General features: G+C 36.0%; 1 protein-coding gene across 9 annotated transcripts in view; it reads right to left on the bottom strand.

The window, feature by feature from the left end:
- DLG1 (discs large MAGUK scaffold protein 1) overlaps positions 1 to 15,771 on the bottom strand; it is a 276,957-nt gene that overhangs the window by 60,002 nt on the left and 201,184 nt on the right. For all 9 annotated transcript variants that reach the window (XM_045539998.1, XM_045539999.1, XM_045540001.1 and 6 more), the window contains one exon: positions 13,473 to 13,575. In XM_045539998.1, coding sequence (XP_045395954.1) covers positions 13,473 to 13,575 — 103 coding nt within the window. The remainder of the gene's footprint in view (positions 1 to 13,472; positions 13,576 to 15,771) is intronic.

The raw sequence follows: 15,771 nt of genomic DNA, 5'->3' as shown, positions 1-15,771 counted from the left end.
TCCCCCATTAAGAGGCTGAGTCTAACTCCTCTATCCTTGAATCTGGGCTAGTCTCTTGATTCATTTTTAAGCAAGAAAATGTGGTGGAAGCAATCCTGTGTGATTTTTTCAAGGTTGGATTGGAGAGGACATGAAGATTTTGCCTGATTCTTTCATAATGCTTGTTCGGGGGAAGCCAGACACCACATAACAAGTCTGACAATTCTAAAACAACCATATTGCAGAGGTCACATGATAGTGCTGAGCCCAAACTTCCAGCCAGTACCACTAAAGCATGAGACAAGGGAACTGAAGCCATATTAAACTCCCCAAAGCAGCTAATGTGCCAGCTGAGCCCCACTAAGTGACCTCAGTTGATGCCACAAGGAACAGAAGAACCATCCAGCCAAAATCCTGCCTGAATTCCTAACCTTCAGAATCCATAACATGGTTGTTTTAATCCACTAAGCTTTGGGGTAGTGTTATGAAACAATCGTAACTAGAACACAACCTCACAATGTGGTCTGTTTGTCCTTTAAGTGTATGCATGTGTGTGTGTGTGTGTGTCAAAATTCAGGAAGATTTGTACTTTTGTTCTAATTGCAACCTTTTGTTTTTCTTTTGGTCCCCGGTCCCCTACTATAAGCAATCTCCGCAGATAGAATTTGAAATATTATCCTTTTATATCCAATTGAAAACTTTAAATCAATTAGTAAACCTATTCTGTTTTCACATTATCTTCAAATTCTCCCATTTTCAGATAACAATACTTTATTAAAAATGGCAGAGCAGGCCGGGCGTGGTGGCTCACGCCTGTAATCAATCCTAGCACTCTGGGAGGCCGAGGCGGGTGGATCGCTCAAGGTCAGGAGTTCGAGACCAGCCTGAGCAAGAGTGAGACCCCGTCTCTACTAAAAAAATAGAAAGAAATTATCTGGCCAACTAAAATATATATATAGCAAAAAAATTAGCCGGGCATAGTGGCGCATGCCTGTAGTCCCAGCTACTCGGGAGGCTGAGGCAGTAGGATCGCTTAAGCCCAGGAGTTTGAGGTTGCTGTGAGCTAGGCTGATGCCACGGCACTCACTCTAGCCCGGGCAAAAAAGTGAAACGCTGTCTCAAAAAAAAAAAAAAAATGGCAGAGCATATAGGCTTTTCATATTATACTTTCTTCCTTATAAACATCTTAATTAATGCTAATGCTACTAGCCTTTATGTCAGTATCTCTCCCATCATTTTGGATGTCTGAAGGTTGCTCTGTCTTCTGAAGTGTTTATACAAACAATATCACCCTAATTCTTTGTTGATACATTTCACTGCAGCCTTTCCATGTGAAAGTCTGTTTGATTCAGTTTCTTTGTTTGAGTCTTTGACTATGTTCACTCCACTGTCTCCTTTAAACTGCTGATGAAATTCTGACAACAAACTAATTTTCTTTCCTTTAAAGGGTTTTTTGTTGGGGCAGGTGTGCAGAATTTCACATTATTTTTCCTTTAAATTCCAATAATTTTACTATATTTCTCAGTACTGGTTAGATACATGGAATGTCCTTTTGATACATAGTTTGAAAAAAATTTTTAACTTTAGAAAAGTTTTTCTATTTATATATTTCTAGCATTGTTTTGGTTTTCCTCCTAGGGAACTCCTATTATGTGCATTGAATACTCTTGGTCTACCTTCAATATCCGTCACTTTCAAATCCTTTGTTTCTTTCTTATTAATTTTTTTAAAGACTGAAACAATCACAAACTTTGTTTTTTCCTGAACCATTTGAGAGTAACTTCCTTTCTTCACCCCTGCATACTTCTGTGTAATTTCTTATGAATAGTTTCTTATACAACCACAAAATCATCAAAATAAGGAAAGTAACATTATTAATACGATACTATTATTTAATGCTCAGATCCCACTTAAGTTTCACTAATAATGTCCTTTGTAGAAAAAGGATCCAGTTCACAATCATGTGTTGTATTTAGTTGTTATATCTGTTTAGTCTCTTTCAATCGTAACAGTTTCCTTGGCTTTATGATCTCAATATTGTTGAAGAGCACAGGTTATCTTGCAGACTATCTCTCAATTTGGGTTTTTCTGAAGCGTCCATATGATTAGATTCAAGTTATGCAAATTTGGCAGGAATGCCACAGAAGAAATGTTATATTCTTCCCAATGTACCCTATCAGGTGGTACACAACTTTGATTTGTCCCATTACTAGTGTCATTAACTTCGATCACTTGATGGAGGTTGTGTCTGCCAGGTTTCTCTACCGTAAAATTACTTTTTCCTGTTGCAAATAAGTTATTGAAACTGTGTACATTTCTCCATTCTCATCAAACTTTTAATTATTTATTCATATTAGTAAGAATTCATGATTTCCTAATATATTCAGTAGGTTATAATCTGTTATTATCATCACCAATGTTATGCTGAAATTGTTCCTGATTTAGCCAGTAGAAGTCCCTTTAAGTTGGACTCTGTGAGCACTTGACATGTCTCCATTATTCCTGAGTATTTCCTTGCTTTCTGGTATAGGATAATACAGAATATTCTAGTATTTTCTCTGCCTGACCTCTAGGGAACCAGCCATTTGTCCAAAAGGCCTTAGTAATTTTAGCGGGGAATAGTATTTAGAAAGCAAGATCTGGGTGCTAGATGTGCTCTTTGTTATTAGGGTGGTACTGAACCCAGGTCCTTTCAGTGGGCAGAGCAGGCATAAATAAATAAATATATGCATGCATGCACACACACATTTATATTTATGTTTACATCTATATTAATTGAAAACCATGACTTCATAACAATTTCTCCAATTCTAATCCAATATTATAGGATTTATATTTTGTTTTGTTCCTTTCCATAATTACAACTTTCTTCTCTATAAGTAAAAATCATGAATAACATTAACTTAACATATACATTCTCAATTTGATCACCTGTCCACTTTCCTGACTGGGCTCTGACCAGTCCTGTATGTGCCCTGATTAAGTTCAGTCTCCAACTCCTCACCGGGACATTACCCTGCAAGGAAGTCTTCCTTATGGTTCAGTCCAACAGGCTACCATAGCTCTCCTTAACCTCTCCAGCCTCAAAGTGCAGATAACTACCTTGCTCTGCTCTGCCTAACGGCTTTAGGACTAAATTGATCAGAATGTGGAAAGGAAAAGATCTCTTCTTTTCTGATTAAAAAAAATTTCTTCTTTTCATCCACTTGCTTTAAGGAAATACTGTGTTTCTTCTAGTTAAATTTAGTTTTTAAAATAATATATTTCCATGATTTTCTGAGTTCTATCAATTCATTAATGTTGTTCTTTCATATATTTTATCATTTTTCTTTAACTTGTTTTGAAATATTAGTTTAATATATTAGTTTCATAGCCAGGCACAGTGGTTCATGCCTATAATCCCAGCACTTTGGGAGACCAAGGCGAGAGGATCGCTTGAGATCAGGAGTTTGAGACTAGCCTGGGCAACACAGCAAGACCTGTCTCTACAAAAAATAATTACAAAAAAATTATTTGGGTGTGGTGGCGTGTGCTGCCTAGCTAGTAGCTAGTCCTAGCTACTCAGGAGGGTGAGGCAGAGGATTGCTTGAGCACAGGAGTTCAGGGTTGCAGTGAGCAATGATTGCGCCACTGCACTCTGGCCTGGGTGACAGAACGAGACCCCCGTTTCTTTAAAAAAAAAAAATACTAGTTTCATTTGTTTTGTGGGTATATTTTTCTGGCATGCTGTCATTGGAGACACTATTTCTCTGGAGATATTATTCTGATCTTTATTTTCATTTTTCAATAGGTTTCCATGGGATTCAGTCTAGATCCTCTTCTGTTTTTTATGTGAAATTAGTTTTTCTCAACTTTTAGATAGGAGTTACAGGTCAAGATAGGTTTTCTAACTTTACAGCTCAAGCACTCTGTCTTTTGTTTAAAGATATGATCTTATACATTGTAAGTTTCCTGAAATTGTTCTTGGAAACTTATCCCTATTAATCTGGGCCTTTATTCTTTAGTCCTATTATGACTATCCTATTCAATTTGATTCTGTTCCCAGCAGTTTGTCCTTAGTGTGGGCCTTTGAAATGAAAGGCAACTATAGGAGTTTCACTGTGTCATAGGGCCGAGACTGCTCCAGCCCCTTCACACCATATTGCAGATCCCTTACACGCAACATACAGATTGTGCAAAAAGCCTTACAGTTTCAGGTACTGTTCTCAATGTCCTATTGCATTTTCTAGTGAGTACTGGTTGGCATTTGGCCTTCTCCTGTTACTTCTCCTTGTATAGATGCTAATATCACAGGGTTTTGTAGCTGTTGATAGCCTGTTTACATCAGCTTGTATTTTGGGTTCACAGGGATACCTTCATCTAGTTTTGTTGTAGATCTGTTAATAAATTTTGGTTTTGCTTTTCTGATTTTTTTTTTTGGTTGGGGGAATCCTGGGTGATTCAGCTTTTTAAATCTATTTCATTTTGTACTTTCTATTAGTCCCACTTGTTATAGGTTTTATTTTAGTGGTTATCTTAGAAAATAACTAGGAAGTGATGAATTTTCAATATTTATCGCCTTTTAAAATATTACTATTTTAAATATAGTTTATTTACTTGTACTTTTATATAATTTCATTCTTACTAAAGTTATGTTTAACAATTAGTTTGCAAAATTTCTACAAATTTAACAATTGGCTTTCACAAGTCAGTATACCACTGCTCTTAGAACAAAAGTGACTTCTATGCTTCCTTAGCTGAGTTCCCAGTTTCCTTTCGCTTTTTGTATAATTCCTTACTGCCTAAACAGTGCTCTGCAATGCTTTAATAAGATAAGAATTATGTCATGTAGCATTATTTGTTGTTTTTTAACAATTTTGCTGATCTGATTAACAGAAGTCCTAGCAATTTAAAATATTCTACAGAAAGTAGAAAGAACACATTACTTTTTATAGTAAGGCAGAAATATATTCTTTCCTAAGAAGTAACTAAGTTACTACAAAGCAGTTAAAGTCTCAGATATCAAATATGTAAGATACTGGAGAACTAAGTCACTCATTTCTTAAATTTATGACTCATTTTGTTTACTCTATTCAGATTTTCATATTTATAGTCTTTACTTACTATTAATAAATACTAATTGTACGTTCAAAATATACTTCAACACTTTCCTCAAAGTTACTTTTCCTTTAAACCTCCCTTTTCATTTACCTAGTTAAGATTCCTACCATTTCCTTTTGTTTCAATCAAGTCATACTTTTACCCCGGCCCCCCATCAATTTCTGTCTTCTACTCACCCTTTTCATATATTTTATTTCGAGGGAAGAGTTTTACCTTCCTTTTCAGTTAAATCATTTGCATCTCCCAGAAATCACATCACAACTCATCTGAGCAAAGCCAACAATGGGAAAGAGCTACGATGTTATGTAGGAGATTTTCTCCATTTAGCATTTTAGAAATTCCTATAACAAACTATATATTTCTTGTCATGTAACATATTAGGGAATAACTGAACTGCTGGCCATAAGTTAAATAATGTATCTATGCTTATAAAAGGAGGGATATTTAACAGCTGATTTTTAAATTTTATTCCCCCCTTTCAACCTCTAATCTTTGTTCTCATCCCCACACAAGAAGTAAAAAGATGGAAGAAAGTAGGGGAGGAGTGGGGGGGATACTGTACTTCCCCCCATCTCTTCTAAATATGCAATTACCTATGAAGGAAGAAAACCTCATTCATACTCTATAAAGAAATATAAATGTTAAAACAAATTTTTTTTTGAGACAGGGTCTCACTTTCTTGCTATGTTGCTTAGGCTTGTCTCAAACTCCTGGCTCAAGCAATCCTCCTGCCTCCTAAAGTGCTACAATTACAGGCCTGAGCCACTACACCTGGCCTGAAATATATTAATTCAACACAAACCTTAAAACCTGAGAGCAACAACTCTCAGTGAATGAATATTATAATTGGTCTAGAGAAGAAAAAGGGAAAGGCAGGCTGGTTGTTTTAAGTGCAGTTTTTCCTTGGTATACTTGGGGAATTTGTTCCAGGACCCCTGTGTACACCAAAATCTACACATACTGAAGTCCTACAGTAAGCCCTGCAGAATCCACATAAAGTCGCCCTCCGTACACATGGGAATACGGTGTTTTCCATCCAGTTTGTTTAAAAAAAATCCGTGTATAAGTGGACCCACACAGTTCAAACCTGTGTCGTTCAAGGGTCAAATGCAGTATGAAAAAAGTAGAAAGATAAGGGAAGAAAAATAGGAAGGTAGAAGACTGAAAAAAATTTTAATTAGAAATCTGCTACTGCACATCACTATAAGAGGTGACAAGTGCTTGCAAAGAAATACCATTAGTTCATTGCAATCTCCCCCCTATAGTCTCCACCCCTTTTCTTTTTGGTTGGTACCAGAAGTAATAATGGAAAATTAGGAGACTAGGGGTTAGAACTCTACCTCTACAACTCAGATTTAAATTAAAGCTTGGAAACTCAGAACATTTCAGTGATTGTGGCCAAACCTCTCAACCTTTCCAGACTTTAATTTAGTCACGAGAAAGTTAGGGATAAATTAATGTCAATCACAAACATTTTTTTCTTGTGAAAATAAAATACCTAACAAATAAATATAAGACATAACCAACGTGAAAGAGAAAATAAGTTTAGTTTTTTCCTCTTTGTTTTTCCTTTATAATATCACTGTAATGTAATTAATGTTTTCTGAAGCAAAAATTAAGAATTTAAGGTCTGAAAGTTGGTATAGTACTTTGAAGAACAAAAGACAAAATATTTTAGCTTAGGGCTTTCCATGAAGAGTTTAGTGTGTGGTTGAGAGAGTGGTTTCTCCTTGTCTTTGGAGTTAACAAAGAGGACCCATCCAGAACCCGAGAGTTGGTACAGACATTATTTTAAGCTGAAGACATTTGAGATTCAGAAGATGCAGAAAAGCCTTTTTAGAGCTTCCCTTATCTGTCTAGAAGGAGCAATTTCTGGGATATGAGGCTACTGTAAACACCCTCTTCTGAGATGTTTGATGGCCCTAAAGAAGATGGAAAAGACCATTCATACCTACATAGACCAATGTTGTCACAAACTGTCTTATCTCCCATCTGTTCTCCTAAAAAACCCATTTGTCTTTTCTAAAGAAATCTATTTGTTTTTCCAATAGAAGTGGTTTCTTTCCCTCACTTTTTCCTACTTTTCCTCTACTCTCTTAGATTCAGTAATTGGAGGCCGTGAATTAAATTAACCAAAAAAACCAGATTAACAGGAAAAAAAAAGAAAAGGTTTACTTCATGTGTGTACAACAGCTAACAAAAGAAATACCGTAGCTCACTTGTGGATAAAATTAAAGGCTTATGTACCTTTAGAAAATAAGGTCTCTTTAAATGTCTTGCAGAGATTATTATTTTTATATTTATAATCTAAGCCATAAAAGTTCAAAAACCCCTAACAGTACTTTTTTTTTTTTTTTTTAGATAGAGTCTCACTCTGCTGCCTGGACTAGAGTGCAGCGGCCGTCATCGTAGCTCACCGTAACCTCAAACTCCCAGGGCCCAAGTGATCCTCCTGCCTTAGCCTCCAGAATAGCTGGGACTAAATAGGTGCACACCATGACATCCGGCTAATTTTTATATTTTTAGTAGAGACGGGATCTTGCTTTTGTTCAGGCTAGACTCCAACTCTTGATTTCAAGCGCTCTTCCTGCCTCGGCCTTCCAGAGTGCAAGGATTACAGCTGTATGCCACTGGGCCTGGCCTCATAATAGTACTTTTCTGGAAGACTAATAGGCAAGCCATAGACTTAAAAGATAAAAAATTTAATCCTACCAAAAGCTTACCTCTTTGCTCTGTTTGTATGTATGTATGTAAGATTATCAGTGAAGCAGAGAATCCCAAAGGCTTTGCCTCTAGTAAAGATACTAACTACAACATGATGATTATCAGTGTCAAGTGACTCCTTTTGTACTTCTTAAAATAGCCAGCTCACTGAGAAACAAAATTTGAGTCTTCAACTTATATCCTTGGTTCTTATAACAGTTATACTTTGATGATGTGGAATGTTTTATAAAAAAGTGCTGTACAACAAAAATACGTTTGTTAAAAATATATAATTAATATTACAACAAAACATACAGCTATAGTGTCACTGCCTAATAAGCAGACATAAAGTAAGTAGCAACACATCAAGGACAGACAAGTTTTCAAAGTACCCGAAATATACTTTAAAAATTTAACTCTCCTATCTTTGGTGTTCTGTTATTCTTCACCTAGGACATCATTTCTTCTCTCTGCCCATCTAAATCCTATCTATTCTTTAGGTGCCCAGTTAAGACTCCATCCTATTCTAAGGCATCTTTTATTATGCTAGGCAATATAATCTCCCTCCTTTTGAATTTCTAAGGCAATGCCTGTCTTCTGTGCTCTCTTGGTACTCACTTTATCTTTATTAGACAATGATATCACAGCAGTGGCAAAAGAATACAATGCACATCACCACTGTTAGACTAAGCACTCATCAAAATATTCCCAGTGAAAACTACCTAGATTTTGAAGGCAACAGACCTGGAAGTGAATCCTAGTTATTACTAGCTTTATTATCTGAGTCTACTTCATCATCTGTAAATAGGGATATTACTACATATTTAGTGAGGATATAGCAAAGCTTAAATAAATAATAAATAGGCAAATAAACACATAATTATAAACTGTGTTAGCTGTTACAAAGGAAAAATATCACAGTGCTATGAGAAGGAGCCAGTCATTTAAAGAACAGGGGAGAATATTCTAAGAAAGAAGAGAATGAGCAGAGAATTGGGAAATAATCTGGTGCAGTTAGCAGTCTGAAAGAAGAACTGTACGGTTAGAGCTTAAAGAGCAAAGGAAAGAATGGAGGCTATGCAGTGAAACCATATATGCTGTGCTGTGTACAATCACACTCCTACTAAAGGGTTTAGATTTTATTCAGAATAATGGGAAATATTTTAAATGGAGAATGATACAACCCAATCTTTGTATTTAAAAAGATCATTTTAGTTGATGAACAGAGAATAGATTGGAAAAAATTAAGAAAGAAGTCAGGAGACCTGTTAGAGGTTATTAGGTTATTAGAGTAGTTCAGGTAAGGCTTTGGCTAAAGTGGCTATGACTGAGAGGCTGTGAAAGAAAAGGGAGTTGAGGATGATTCATGGGCTTCTGGCTTCACACATTAACTGCCATGTGAGTTGTATTTAACTCATGCTAGTTTTGAGCCCAGGACCTCATGAAGTGTATGTAACTCACATGTCTCTTCACCTTGGGAACTTCAAGAACTATTTTTCAAGTTGCATATAATTCATGCACAGAAAACAAAACAAAAAAAAATAACAAATTTTTCATTAAATTAGAAAGAATCATTTTGTTTTTAAAGTTTTTATTCCGTTTTCGTAATAAAATGCTGTGGCCCCAAGGAAAAAAATTTTTTTTTCTAGCGTGGTAGTCAATGTCTTAAGCATAAATGAAGGTGTTTCTCTCTCTTTTCTTTTCTTTCTGTCTTTCACTCTATTTATGTATTTGAGACAGGGTCTTGCTCTGTTGTCCAGGCTGGAGTGCTGTGGCGTGATTGATCATAGCTCACTGCAACCCTGAACTCCTGGGCTTAAGAAGGTACCACCACACCCAGCTATTTTTATTTTATTTTATTTTTTTGGTAGAGGTGGAGCCTCACTATGTTGCCCAGGCTGGTCTTGAACTCCTGACCACAAGAGATCCTCTTGCCTTGGCCTCCTAAAGTGCTGGGATTACAGGCATGAGCCACTGTGCACAGCTGAAGGTACCATTCATTGAGATAGTAAAAGAATTAAGTTTCAGACATGTTAAATTTGAAACCTGTTCAATACAGAGAAATACAGCTGGGGAAATCAAATAGGACACAAAAGTCTGGTGTTTATGAGATGTTTGGAAAGAAGATACACATTTAAGAGTAATTAACATAAGGGTCTAAGAGTCTAACCTTGAACCACAGACGATAACTACTAAATAGGTATTTGAATAATCAAAGAAAACTACAAATTCTCTTTGATACAAAGATGACTGCAACAATACTAAATAGTTGAAAGTACTGAATACAACTCAAGAAAAAGAGTATCAGTTGGAAAGGTTCATACAGAAGTGAAGTATAGAGAAAAGCAGCAAAAAGAAAGAAAAACAGTACAAGCATAGTAAAACATAATCTGAGAGGGAAATTAATGCTTGGGCCTATTCAGTAACTATCCTAGAAAAAGGGTGGCCCATCCTTGTGAACTATCAATGGCCAAGTATATCTAGTGCATATAGGGGTACATTAGGCTTAGTTAAGAGTCCTAACAATAAAAATGGTAAAATGAACTATTTTTTTTTTTTAAACAGTATCTTGCTCTGTTGCCCAGGCTAGAGTGCAGTGGCATCATCATAGCTCACTGCAACCTCAAACTTGGCTCAAGCAGATCCTCCTGCCTCAGCCCCCCCAAGTAGCTGGTATTATAGGCATGAGCCATCACACCTGGCTAATTTTTTATTTTTTTGCAGAGACAGGGTCTTCGTTATTGCCCCAGTTGGTCTCAAACTCCTGGCCTCAAGGGATCCTCCTGTCTTGGCCAAAGTGCTAGGATTATAGGCATGACCCACTGTGCCCAGCAAAACTATTCTTTTTCTGTTCTATGCTCACCAAACATAACAGGAGTCCTTCCTTCTCCTACAAACCAATTTTTACCCCCCTATAAATAACCTGACATTTTTGCCTGGGTCCCAAAAGATTCTTTCTTGATAAATATTAACTAGAATATATCTGAATTTTGCCCATTCTGAGTCAATTCTCCTTGTATGATGCTGTGCCCTTTCAATATAAACATTCATTTCTTTTTATTTCTAGTAAGTTTTCTTGAATGTATTGAATTATATTTTCAAATATTTATTCTTTTCCTTTAAAATTTTTTTCTTTATTCAGAAAGACGAATTATGTATATCTTGCATATAGACAGAACTGCCTGTCTTCCGTTCCTAACATTTTCTTTCTAATCTTTTTAGATTCTCTTTGTTTCATTTTGTTTACTTTTCCTATTGTATCCTCTACGTCACTTACTGTGTTTTTTGTACTGTCTCTGTGTATCTTTGTGTTCCAAGTTCAATAACTGGTTTGCTTTCTTTCTTCTTGGGTTCTGCTCATTCAAAATTAATCTCTTCTGGTTGTTGAGCCATCTTTTCCTAGAGTTCTTACATTTCTACTTTGTGGTCTTCTTTCAAAGAGAATGCATAAATTGCTAAAAACATTAAATTTTCATCTGATTTATACCAATATTTTTATTTGCATATATGTGTTTATGTGACTAATCTGTTCCTAAGCTTTACTGCTTCCCCCCACTTCTTATTAATATCTTTGTATGATTGCTAGGCTAGTTACTTTTAAATTACTTATAACTGAATGAGTTGGATTTTGCTGGACAAGCTATTTGCAGAGAGTTTGGGGGGCACGGAGGGGGAAGGAAGCATAGGTAATTTCATGGCTTTAAAACCAAAAGAGTGTCACATTAGCTGATCCTATAGAGGCAGGCTGCTTTATCCAAATATGGGTCCTCTGTTTCTCTGAACAAACCACATAATGAATAGCTTCTGCTCTAGCCTAGTCTCCCCATTTCCCATGATAAAAACCAAGGGATCATATTTTTACATCTCAAAAATGAGCCCTTCACCTTTAGTAAGTGCAATTTTCTATCCTATTCTAATTTCTGCCACCAATGAGCATTCTTGACATTCCATGTTTGAACTGTTCTCTTCTTTCCACGTGGCTTCTGCTAGACCTCAGCTGCTTAAACAGCCTTTATCTATATGTTGTTGTCCAGGTATTACATCTGTCTTCTTAGTTTTGTTTAATATGAGGTAGAGTTGTGTGGGTAGGAGCATGTGTGTATGTTTTATTTTTCTTATTGTCTGTGTTTTTTAGGAAGGTTAGGGAGCAGATAATGGTCTACCCTTAATCATACCTAGAAAGTCTATAGTCCTTATAAACATGAGAAGGTATCTTTTTTTTTTTTTTTTTTTTTTTTTTTTTGAGACAGAGTCTCACTTTGTTGCCCGGGCTAGAGTGAGTGCCGTGGCATCAGCCTAGCTCACAGCAACCTCAGACTCCTGGGCTTAAGCGATCCTACTGCCTCAGCCTCCCGAGTAGCTGGGACTACAGGCATGAGCCACCATGCCCGGCTAATTTTTTTTTTGTATATATATTTTTAGTTGGCCAGATAATTTCTTTCTATTTTTAGTAGAGACGGGGTCTCACTCTTGCTCAGGCTGGTCTCGAACTCCTGACCTCGAGCGATCCACCCGCCTCGGCCTCCCAGAGCTAGGATTACAGGCGTGAGCCACCGCGCCTGGCCGAGAAGGTATCTTTAATACTAAGCAACCAGTGATTATAATTTGGCTTCCACATAGTGTACCTATACGGTGGGAATGTGTTGGCCAGAAGATAAAAGCACGAGGGGTCTCACTGGTAGATTTATTTCTCACAAAAATTAATGAATTGGCATTCTGACTTCGTATGTTAGTCTCTGCTTAATGTGCATTTATTTGAAATTTACCCCTTACGTAAATGAATTTTCCCTAAGGTTTTCTAGACTGATGGAACCTACTATTTTTTATGAAATATCAAGCAGTGCTCAACATGCTACTTTGATCAGCTAAAAAACATATTAGGTTTTGTTATAAAAATAAATTCCTATCCAAGAAAAGAATAATAAATGTTAATTGTTTCTAAGTTATAGAATGTTTCATTTAGCTTCTTTAGTCACATCATTTTTTTCCTTCTTCATTATGTTGTTTACAATCATCAACAAGTATGCTACGTATCCTTTTGGGTGTTTAGGCTTTTTAAATTCCACCGAGGTTTTATTGGAGAAGTGTTTATATGGATGTAAACTAGAGTCATATATGTTTAATATGGCAAGACCTCAAATTTTCCCTTACCGCCTCTTTCCCCTAGGAACATGGTAAGGTCATGTCCACGATAATTTACTATATTATATCCTGAACTTGGCATTCTTCTCTTTGTTTTAAATAACAATAATGACTATTAGAAACATATCTTAAATATTGATATTAATAAATATAACCTACCTCAAAAGTTTAAAAAAACCAGGTGATCTAATTTTCTTTTGCAATAATACTATCTTTGTTTATGGTTTTTATTATTCTTTTAGATCAAGGAGGTAGTAAAAGGGATGTTAAAAGGTATATGTTTGGTTAGAGGCCAGATTTAAAAAAATAAGCACTTAAGAATTAATCAAAACAATGGCACAATGCTCAAAAGAGTTGGCAGATACCAGTTCTTACATCCTATTAAAAAATACTTTAGATCTTGAAAGTGAATTAGGTTCAGACTAAACAAATACTAGATAAACAAATCAGAAAAAACATAAAAAAGGAAGTTAAGCTTGGATTATTTAAGAGGAAGAATTTTAAAAACTGAAATAAGCAATAACCATAGATAGTAAGAATTTTATTACCTTCTGGTCGATATTGTGCAACAATTGTGACAGCCTGGCCAGCATTTTTCAATGCGGCTGCTGCCTGCTCATGACTGGCCGCTCTTAGGTCAACACTGTTTACCTGTAAATCAAACCAAATCATAATTTGAGAGAAAATAATCACTCTGATTAGAAATCACAACAGCCTATTCTTTGAGTAGGCATAGATTAATAATGACAACAAAAACACACGAAACACATTAGTTGCAATAACTTTACCACTAAAATGTTTCTTGTTCTGATTTACTGAAAATATATTGCACAGTAAGACTAAATATTACTACCATCCAAATCAATTTTATTCACTTAAAATACTTTGCTAAATGTTAAGTGAGCAAAACAAAAACATTTTCCCCCAGGTTTCCAAAAGGTTGGCTATCAATCCATTGAGAAAAATGTACCTTAATTTGAAAACCTGAAATATCGAGTGTTGCCATTTTGCACATTTCATTTTACTAAGAACTCAAGCAATGAGAGGAAAATTCATTTTGCCTGTAGTATATGTTCATCTCCTTCCACATTTTCACCCCTAGTGCTCAACTCAGTTTCAATACTTCTCCTTCCTTTCACAAACTAAAACTTGCATTCTTTTGGTGTAACAGAAAAGCAATTATTTAAAAGTATAAAAATAGTTCAGATTTCAAGAACTGATTTAAACAGAGTAAATGTTAATTAAATGAACCACGAGACCTTTTTTTTAAAATAAAAGGGCCCTTCCTTGGGTGAAATAATTACTGAGGTGACCAAGCCTACTCTAAAAGAGGTAATTGAATTTGTATTTTTGAAAAGTTGCCAATACTTAGTGTATACTACTTCAAGGTATGTTACCTTGGGAAAATGTTCCTTTTCCACTATAAGACAAATATAAGAGGACATTCATGGAAACACTATACTTAAATGTAATAAACTTAAAAAATTTAAGTTTTAAAAAATTAAGAACCAGCAATGAATAGAGTACAGCAATGTTCAAGACCTTCACTGAGAATTTTTGGGAAGAACCACTGTGCAATTTTTATACTACAACTGGTTTTGTTGAGATCTAATCTAAAACCTGTTAAAGATCACATATCACTTTTCAAAAACTTGACTATAAGCCCAGAAATTCTTGGGATCATAAAATTTACATAAAGAAAATTTTAACCATGTGAAGATATGATGTTTTATATTATCTATAAAAGATGTCATTATGCAACTATAAAAAAATACACACCCCTGTGGCTGGGCATAGTGGTCATACCTACAATCCTAGCACTTTGGAAGGCCAAGGTGGGAGGATTATTTGAGGCCAGGAGTTCGAGGCCAGCCTGGAAAACATACTAAGACTCTGTCTTTACAAAAAATTAAACAAACAAAAAACACCCAACTATCCGGGTGTAGTAGTGTGTGCCTATTGTCCTAGCTACTTGGGAGGCTAAGGTATGAGGATTGCTGGAGCTCAGCAATTTGAGGCTCTAGTGAGCTACGGTCAGGTCACTGTACTCTAGCCTGGGTGACAGAATGAGACCCTATCTGTCAAAAACAAACAAAAAAAACCACAGCAACCCCAACCCCATGCCCCTTGAATGAAAACCAAGATTTAAAAACCCTAATCTAAACACATGTAACATAATGTAGTTATTAGAGTATATCTCTAGCTGAAGATAGCTATAAAAAACTCAAGAAAATCCTAATTCCTGGGAGAACAAATTAGGGAAAATAAACTCCACAGATTATTGTAGAAAAGATTAAAACTGTTAATGAATTATTCCTGTGCATCAATCGTTTTGTTACATAAAAGATTTGAAGACAAATTATATAGACTCAAAAGAGCATAATTTGTTGACAAAGACTATAAATTAAAGATTTTCCAAAATATCATTTAACTTTCAATGGAAGGTACATTAGCAAGGATTTTTAGAAGAAATCCCAGTACTGAGAGACATATTCCTTTTCTTTCTTTCTTTTTTTTTTTTTTTTGAGACAGAGTCTCACTCTCTTGCCTGGGCTACAGTGGCCGTGGCGTCAGCCTAGCTCACAGCAACCTCAAACTCCTGGGCTCAAGCAATCCTCCTGCCTCAGCCTCCTGGGTAGCTGGGACTACAGGCACGTGCCACCATGCCCGGCTAATTTTTTCTATTTTTAGTTGTTTTGGCTAATTTCTTTCTATTTTTAGTAGAGATGGGGTCTCGCTCTTGCTCAGGCTGGCCTCTAACTCCTGAGCTCAAGCAATCCTCCCGCCTTGGCCTCCCAGAGTGCTAGGATTACAGGCATGAGCCATTGCGCCCAGCCAACCCTTAAT

The sequence above is a fragment of the Lemur catta genome, chromosome 1 (assembly GCF_020740605.2).
Source record: "Lemur catta isolate mLemCat1 chromosome 1, mLemCat1.pri, whole genome shotgun sequence".
Classification (NCBI taxonomy): domain Eukaryota; kingdom Metazoa; phylum Chordata; class Mammalia; order Primates; family Lemuridae; genus Lemur; species Lemur catta.
Note: the sequence above shows the minus strand (reverse complement) of the source record. Positions and strands in the feature narration are given on the sequence as shown.